Source organism: Typha latifolia, chromosome 3, assembly GCF_019914945.1.
Source record: "Typha latifolia isolate L0001 chromosome 3, TyphaL0001v2, whole genome shotgun sequence".
Classification (NCBI taxonomy): domain Eukaryota; kingdom Viridiplantae; phylum Streptophyta; class Magnoliopsida; order Poales; family Typhaceae; genus Typha; species Typha latifolia.
Window position 1 is genome coordinate 5,329,659 of NC_133088.1, and position 9,294 is coordinate 5,338,952.

The 9,294-nt window shown below is 34.9% G+C and overlaps 1 protein-coding gene across 2 annotated transcripts; it reads right to left on the reverse strand.

The window, feature by feature from the left end:
- Positions 1-270: 270 nt before the first annotated feature.
- Positions 271-8,999, reverse strand: LOC140784907 (rhomboid-like protein 19). Of its 2 annotated transcripts, XM_073132513.1 has the most exons (8): positions 8,662-8,999; positions 6,313-6,437; positions 5,743-5,803; positions 3,638-3,804; positions 2,890-3,004; positions 2,583-2,785; positions 2,380-2,499; positions 271-610 (listed from the first exon to the last, which is right to left on the reverse strand). In XM_073132513.1, the coding sequence occupies exons 1-8, from the start codon at positions 8,719-8,721 to the stop codon at positions 520-522; spliced, it is 942 nt and encodes a 313-aa protein (XP_072988614.1). In that variant the 5' UTR covers positions 8,722-8,999; the 3' UTR covers positions 271-519. The 2 variants fall into 2 exon arrangements, with proteins under 2 accessions (XP_072988614.1, XP_072988615.1); XM_073132514.1 differs by lacking the exons at positions 5,743-5,803; positions 6,313-6,437 and having other exon boundaries at positions 8,662-8,994.
- Between the last annotated feature and the right edge of the window lie 295 nt (positions 9,000-9,294).

Here is a 9,294-nt window from a genome sequence, read left to right on the forward strand (position 1 = left end):
ATAACTTACTAACTTCTATAAAAGCTTTAAGCTATTGATAATAGACATTTTAACAGGCCCAACCAATATACTTAAATTAAATGGATAAAGAATTAATATTTTAAATAACATATGGGCCAAACAAAATTTGAGAATTCGAAGCCTCTGATCTGATATCATATTAAATCATCTTAATTCACCAATTACTGTGGTTTTTATATTTTATATTTAGAAGTACCACTTATAATATTTGCATGTTCAGATTGATGCTAGAAGATTTACATGTAAAGGTTTGAACAACCAAACAGAGAACTGATAAGTTACTATACCAACATTTTTTCTACATTACATTAGAAGAAGCATCCTTCGAATGTCATCTGATGATCCGAAGCCTAAAATAGAATATGATGATAAATCTGTTCACTAAAACATATAGTTCACCTACAGACTGTACCCAATCACACAGTAACCCAACGCAACCTCCAGAACTCTTGCAAATATAGGCAGTATCAATTCTGTATTTTTGGAACCTGAAAGCTATCAAATGCCACGGGATGCGACTTCTATGCTCCCCATGGTAGCTGATCTTTCAGCTGCTAATCTTTGTTCTAATGCTCTTTCTCCCCGTTCTCTGCAAGAAATGGGCAGAAATTGCTCACTATCTTTTAAAGAAAGCATCATAGATGAATAAATATGCAAAAACTCGGACCCACAATTACCATGCTAGAATCAGGCACTTGTGATACCAAGTACTCGAGCAAGTTTAAGAATAGTAGAATGGAGAAGCAAATTGTACTAGTCCCTTTAGTTTAGGTATCCTTTATGAAAAAGCTTTTGATGTAGAAATTGGATTGATAAATGCTTAAATCTTACTAACATTAATGAGTTGACATGTATTTGAAATGACATCAGATTACCAAATAAAATTGAACTGGAGAAGGAAAATCCAAAAAAGTATCATTGAGAAAATAATAAAGCAACTCGCCTAATCATTGTGTTGTTGACTGTCAGTGCAGTAAAATGGAAGTATAGAAATCAAGGGATAATTTTGGTGGATTTTATAGTACTTTCATTATTTATGTAATTACACATGTACAATAAATAAAATAATGTGTCCAACTAAGTAATATGATAAGCCAGATATCATAGTGTGCCACTTTCTATCTTCTTTTGAATTGTAAGAAAAAGGCTATTATGCATGAGACTCCCACCAATGTATCCAAGGAGGGCAAGATGTATGTACACATGATAGTGGAAAATTTTATTAACCAATTTATCAGATAAAATTTTGCCTAAAACATGGATGTGCAGATAATGGTGTTGCTCTTTTAACCAAAGAGACATTTGGACCATTTTCCCACTATATGACGAGATGTATAATTTTACACACTGAGTAAGTCATCAGTATGCGCTCGCTGATTAACAACGCTTTTGTAGAATTTCTCACTGGTTATTTTCTTCTTTTTTCACTTGTCTCTTTTAGATATACATATAATATTTACACACTAATGCAAGTGCATTATTAGATGTATATACATTAGACAACAATTATTTTAACCATTCATGATCCTCCAAAATAGTGCAGAAGACAGCAAATACATGAGACAAGAGGAGTAGAGAGCTGACTTTAAGATTAATCCACATTTCTTCCTTGGTTAGAAGGTATAACCTAGAATTGGTCAATCATAATACCTGCTATATTCCTATAACTAACAAATATTTCTTTTGAGCATAATACGATCCAACCATGTGGATTAAAGTTGAGTCAAATCGAGTCAAGTTGAGTTAGTTAATTAGATTTGCTTATTACTTTAAATTTTAAATAAGTGAATGTAAACCCATTAGGGTGAATTAAATTCGATTTGCTATGATTCTATTCTTATAAATATGAGTTATTATGGGATAATTATCAGGTGTGGAATGATATTGAGTTTAGTTATTTTATTATCGTGTATTTATCGTCTCAAGCTTCTAAATCATAGCCACCATTTTCTTTCACAAGTCATTCTATCTTACGGTCATTCACCACCACCTTTGGTTGTCCACCACTCTACGATGACCGCTACAATATCGGATAATCTGTTTCATCCCCGTCTTGACCTTTTCTCACCCTTTTGGTCATAACTTTTTGCCCATAATTCCAAATCCACTCAAACTAGAGTCAAAAAAATTCTAACTCACGAGGCTATCTTTCATTAAAGTTTCACAATTTTCTTACGTATGGATCGTTCTAAATCTAGTAGGTAACAGAGCATCTCTTCATATGACCATCTTATGATAGTTATCACATTAACCTGCTGGTGGATCAGAAGGTTTTTCTTTTACATGGTTTATGTGAAATGACATCTAGTAGTGCTGGAAATGGATATACCACAGCAATATAGTACAAACAGAGCATACCTCCTCCTGGATGCTTCTGTGGAAGTTGAAATAGGCAATGTATGATCAATGAATTCAGAAGTTCTCAATCTTGTGCATAGAATTCGATCAAATAAAGATGAGATTGGTTCTATAACTGGCCTGCAATTTGAAGTATAAGGATCACAACTGGAGGAACAAAACATAAAAATATTTGATTGATGTAGCAGGAGAACAAATGGTACCGCATAAATTCTGGGAAAAAGCTGGAAAAGGAGAACTCATCACTTGGATCTCCCTTAAGACCAATTTCTGGTTTCCTTTGAAAGTATCGTAGGTAAATCCAACTTACGTACGTGCCAGCTAATAAAGTTGGAAGGAAATTTATGGATTCTTCTATTATGAAGGCCATGACTATTGAGAACACTGCAACAAAAAGTGGCATCCACTGGAAAAGTAGGGGAATAAATGAAAATACCAATATCAAGCCAATTACTTTGGAAAATATGAAGTTTGGTGAGGCAAATACTCATCTTACATTTAAATACACACCTTTGCTTTAATCTTCCAGAAAAAACACATAGGCAACTCATGATCTGGTGTGATTTGCTTCATACCAACTAAAAATCCAGCAAGAACACCGTGAAAGCCAGAAAGAGGTGTATATCTGAAAGAACAACAAAAAATAGTTATTGAAATCAGAAACAATGTGAATTGCAGATTGAATACAGGACGTACATAGAGATTCACATGTTTCAACAGGCATGATGCAGACCAGTTCTGAAAAGAGACAAACAAAAGCAAAAAAAAAGAAAAAGAAAAAAGAAAATGCCCTGATAGCTATCTTAGCACATGGTGAACAAAGAGCTTTTTCCCAATTATAAAGTGGTCAAGAAACATGATTACATGACAAATGAGTATAAAGACTGATGAGTGTTGCATTTGCAATAACTATAGAGCTCATTTATTCATGTAATGCATGTGGCTGATGTTAGTGTGCTGTAAGTGCTCCTGCAACAAATGACTTCTACAAATATGTGCAGGGAAGGAATCTGACTGGGGTGAGTATAAAATTACTCATATCAGAAGAATAGGAGCTACATTAGTCAAACAAATGGTACCCATGATGAGATATTAGAAAGTCCAGTTTCCATACCATACAATGCTAATTATTCTTCCAACAACAAAAATATAAAATGCATGAGATGTTGAAGTATAAGAAGAGTCAGGTATAATATGAATGCATAGAAGATAGTGAAGAAAGAATATACAACTAAGATCAATTGTTTCTTCTACTTACAAGAAACTCTCCTTTCTTGTGATGTAGTACAATGCTATAGCAGTAACAAAAGCGCAGACAGAAGTAAAAAAGTTGACCAAAATAATGAATTTCATGAACTCCTTGCGACCCCATACTGGTTCCAGCACTTTACCACAGAAAAGAAGGCCAACAGAGCTTCCTATAGCCTGCAAGTATAAAATTGCCATCATATGATTATATTCCAGGTAAAGTTAAACTAGCAAGATCAAAGATTTTCATGCTATAACTTGCAATTGTAAAATGCAGAAGGTATGGGATTGAAGGTTCATTCTTGCAGTGATTCATTGTCTTCAGTGAGTTTCACCAAAAAGGCTCGATTGATAGTACTATCCATATAAGACAATACATATAAATATATAATTTTTTAGGAAGCCTTCCTAAAATTTGCTAGAATAAATAGTATCGCATATTTATCAAGTATCAACTATACATAAAAATTTCGCAACAGATACTAACCAAATACCAAGGTTATCTTGTGCTGCATAAAATACACAAAGTGCTGGAAACCAGCAGGCACGGCATTCATCGTAAGGAACGAAGAAAGTTAAGGGATAGAAAGGAAGATGGGGAAGACCAAGAGAGCTTAGGAAGAAGACCAACAGGTTTCATGGCATGAAGTAGACAATAGGCACCATAGCAGGTGACTTGAGCCAAAAGAGAACTTTTTAAAATATATAATGTTTATTTTATTAAGTATCATAATTTGTTAAAACTTGAAAGAACTGAAAGGATAGAGAGTAACATAATCAAAAGAACACCAATAGTTTAAGGAGGACATCATATGCAAAAATAAAATCATCAACAGAATATAATAGAACAAAAACTAGCATAATAAAGAGGACCTAGCAATCCGCTTGCTACCATATATGATCATGACCTCCCATAGTTTAAAGCATTAGATTAGTAGTTGATTATGGTAAGGATTGCACATGTCATGAACTTAAACATTCTTCAAAGCCACCAAAACACCTAGTATGGCAAATAGGATTTAAAACCAACATGGTGGCCACCATTGCAGAAGTCATGCCTTTTTATTATAATAATGATTGTATCCAAAGGATCTTATTCAGAATAAGTAAGTTATCACAAGATAGGATCTCAGCAGGAATAATGAGGTGGTGTGCTTCTCTACCATATTTAGCTTACTATAATTAATGTCAAGATCAACCTACCACATCATGCCGTATTATTTGTATGTGTTGAATCTTTGTGGACTTTTGATGCATAACTCACATGATACCAATAATAAGTTCATAACAGGAGCGCAGACACCTATGCTTATGCAACACCCACAACCATGTGCAAGCACATAACGCACAAATATAGTGAATAAAGTCCTTGTTAGATATTAAACGAAGATAGTAGCCTGAAACTGATTCTAGAAATAGATACCATCATACACGTCCTCTTAACACTTCTAGATACTGTCCCTTAACTTGCGCACATTAACCAACTGTAGAAAATAAAGATATTTAGAAAGAAACGAAAGAAACCCACAAAAGAATTCCTCCAAAATCATGTTATAGTACTAAAGTGTAAATATTTTATAGTACCTAAAAAAACCAAGATATGGAAATAGCAAGAAAATGATATCCTTGTTCTTTGTTAACCACTCTAAATTGATGTGACATCCTCTAGGAAATGTTTATGGGCACACTGGAATTTGGAACAACTATATATTGATTGCTCCCAATTTCTAGTACTCCAGTTCTCATGTTAGCTAACAAGTAAAAGAAACAAACGTCAATGTCCTACAGTGACCTCATGACCAAATAAATAAGAATCATCTTTAAAACAATATTTAAGTGATTGTAGTTCATGTAAATGATACATGAATGTTGACAAATAATAGAAAAGTTTAATTCAATCAAGATTAAAGTATTAAAAATTTCTACTAGAGGTAACAAAACCATACTACCTATCATGCATTATAATATGATTTAATTGAATTCTGAGAGCATAAAAAGTAGGTACATCACACAAGATATCACAAACATCAGGGAAAAAAATCCATTCACTCGTACAATTAAACAAAGGAAGACAGGAATAATTGATAGCTAAATCTGTAAGAGAATATAGCCTACCCCTGGAAGAACTTGCTCAAGATAACCAGCAGTTATGAGGTTCCATGCAAATGGAATTGTCCTACAAGAAGTCAAAACTTTAAATAAGTTCTAACTCCTAAATAAGTGTGGAAAGTGATTATTGATCCTGAGCTAGCATTACTAATACTAACAAGTAAATCCTATTACAGTGGAAGTAAGCTGTGTTAAAGAAAAAAGACCCTCCTATACAGTCAAGGAGCATCACAGGTTGGCTTCTGTACGTACATGATACATCATCTACATGGCCATAAAATGGTAAAGAACAAAACTTTGATAAACAGGACAGAAACAGAGATGTACTTATAAAATGACCAAAGAGTCATCCTTCTAATGTTTGTAGGAATAAGCAACCTCCTCCATGATCAACATAACACCACCCCATCCCATCCCTCCTTTTCCTTGGGTTCTCTTTCTGTTTTTGATTTACTCTTTCATTTTTGTTGTTTGTTTATCTGTTTATGTATATACTACATACCACATACACACGCTCTGTAAACTTGCAGATATGTGCTCACTTGGTTTTCATAGAAAGAAAGCTCAAATGGTTACCTTGCAGGAATAAGTGCAAGATAGTTGACAGCTGAGGGAAATACTTGGAGTAAAGCATATCCTCCAAGAAGTACTACAGCAAGGCCTTTGCAGGTTCGAGTGAATCCTTTTGGTTCACTGCCAACCTGCATTAAAGATAAATGGATAAAGTAGATACTACATAGATTTCAAGTGCATCAGAACTTTCAGAAGGCCAGAAAATTTTAACAAAGGCCTGCAAAATTACTCTTAAGACAAGCAACAAAAGAAAAGTAGTGTAAACACTTCCATAATAGTCGCAAACATATTGATTGAAAATGTACTCTCAATGCATGTATAGCACTAAGGAAAAAATGCACTAGAGTAACGAGAACAGATGTTAAAAAAAAAAAGTTGACTAAGATAACTAATATAACATATTGGCATTCAGGTTCTTGATGATGACATTTAGCATCAAAAGTTAAACTACAAAAGTACCAAAACATAACCACTTCAAATATAGTACAATTCTTTTGTTCAAGCTCTCCTATATTGACATGACTAAGTATACTTATATAATTAGTGAAAAATATTAGCAACAGAGGTTGCAAGCTTACCCAGATGAAAAGGATAGAGATATATAGCAGAGATTGTATGAACTTCTTATTCATGGGAAACCAAAAAACTTATGCACTTCCATGCTGCTTTAAGAAATCGTAGAATGTGTCCTGATTACAAAACTTCAAAATGTTGTATGAAACTGTCACAAAAAAAGTGTTCCTAAAATAGTCTTGTTAACAAGGTTGGCATCTATTAGTTCTACTTCTACCTCTGCTTATAGAACTATTTCTCCATTTGACATATAACTATATAAGGTACAATTGTTTAGTCACCTAACTATCATTGGTAACTTGCCTAGCAGTAATTGGTGAGTCGGTTTGCATCTCATGGCAAAGTAGTACAAAACTTCAAATGTGGCATAATTTTTCATTTTATTTCAATAGCGTATGGGTCTTTTCAATGCAAAACATAAATATATGCTGTGATAAGATTATTTCCATAATGTGAAGATCTTTCCTGAAATTTTGGTGAATACACATGGATAGTTTGTAACTTCATAACATGATCAGTGTCCAAAACTCAAGGCTGGCAATTGTTAGCCCAATATAATCATTTTCCGAAGGATACATTTAGTTAGTTATGAGAATGTGCAAAATCCAGGTCTATAGGTAGCTCTTATAGAAGGAAAAAAAGTTCGGCTCAGCTACAGGACAATAATTGCAGTCTATTGCTGTCAGAAGAACAATTCTAAACTAGAAGCTATCAAGCTAGAACCACCTTGGGCCTATTTCCAAAAAGAACTTGGCGGATATATGCTGGCCAATTGAGGCTAAGACTTTAACCTAAAAAGTAATCATATTATATACATCATCAGAGTTTTCCATCAAAATTTTGCATGTACTTCATCTCCGTCATCCTTCAATAAATTAGACTCCACCTTTTCAATATCTGGGGGCCTTACTTTATTTGCAACTTTGTCAAGTTGTTGCCTTAATTCCTATGTGTTATTTCTTCTTCTCCTTCCCTTTTTCCCATCTTGCTCATCAATTTTCTTTCCACTGCCATGACATTAGCATGACAATGGGAAGGCAAAACCGCCATGGCAGCGACCTGCAGACCGCATAGGCCACTTTGTAAAACAATATTTGCCATTCCCATCTCTATAAGTTAATTAAAACTATCCTTTCTTCCTATAATAACTATTCTTTCAATCGGAAGGGCTACATTAATCATGTTCAGTGTTACATCAACCTGACCCCCTAGGCTTACAGAAGTAGGGACCCCTTGGCTCATTGCATTGCACACTAAAATAGAATTTTCATTTGAGAGCGACAAAATGTATGCAGCTCGTTCAATCAAGCAAAAGGTTGCAGAGGTCAATTCATTGAGGCTAACTTTGGTCAACCAATGTTGCCGCCAAATGGATGGCTGAGAACTGATCCAGATCTACTCTCCGATAGGTCATGCATCAAAGCTCCATCAATGGTTACCAACACATCCAAGCTTCCTTGCTTCTGATTGCACACACTTTCGTCCCACATGCAAATGCACTTCTATGCTATCAAAATCTAAGCACAAGAATAGATCTAGGCCAATAGCAAAAATCTCATGTCAAATTACTAAACGGATAAGTCTTCCCAGCTTAGTAATACAATATTGCCCCAAAATCTTCATCATCCTACTACCAACTGCATGAACTCCATCATGATCAGACACGTAACAGAACAAAGAGATCCAATCGGTGGGAGCAAAAACCCCATCTGACATCCCAATCAAGAACTGAGCCAGCAAAGAAAAAGGAAAAAAGAAATTGGGCTTCGTCTTACTTACAGCTGAAGGAGGCTGCAGAGGTTGGAATTCAGAGGAAGAAGATGGATTGCTTTCCATCATCTTCTCTTCTCTTCTCTTCTCTTCTCTTCTCTTCTCTTTCGTCGAAATATGGGCTAAGACGTGCCGATTAAAACCCTCTGCTATATAGATTTGGCTCGGTCTCCGTCAATTGTCAACGATGGAAGGCCTCGGAAATTGTGGGCTCGGATGGAGAAGAAAAGGAATCCAGCGGAAATGGGCAGCAGCGAGTTGGGTTCTATCTACTTCCCGAAATCAACACCATTTGGTACTAATCTACTATTAACTTCGTGCGAGCCATGACTTCTCCATTACACCATTTGGAACACCCCTGTACTCTCCACTATATACGTATCACCAACCTTCTCAGTCCTAATGAAAATTAATTGAAATATTTGCGGAATTAATTTGTTGTTAATGCTACAGCTTTTGACCAAACTGAGCATTTTCGGAATATTATTAATCCAAATAGTCCAACTCTTAAAGTAATATACTCAACTTATCACTCGTCGAAAATCATGTAGACTATATACCAACCGTTGACAAATATCGCTAAAACTAAGCTAAATTATCACTATAGGCTTGCACATGCATATAGAGAGGTGTCACCTAAAG

What these genes read in the sequence shown, in the direction of transcription:
- LOC140784907 (XM_073132513.1), bottom strand. Translation starts at nt 8,721, where the DNA reads ATGATGGAAAGCAATCCATCTTCTTCCTCTGAATTCCAACCTCTGCAG. An exon ending in CTCTGCAGCCTCCTTCAGCT is followed by an intron (nt 6,438 to 8,661) that starts GTAAGTAAGACG and finishes TCTTTAATGCAG; the next exon opens with GTTGGCAGTGAACCAAAAGG. An exon ending in ACAAGAAAGGAGAGTTTCTT is followed by an intron (nt 3,005 to 3,637) that starts GTAAGTAGAAGA and finishes TTGTTCTTTCAG; the next exon opens with ATATACACCTCTTTCTGGCT.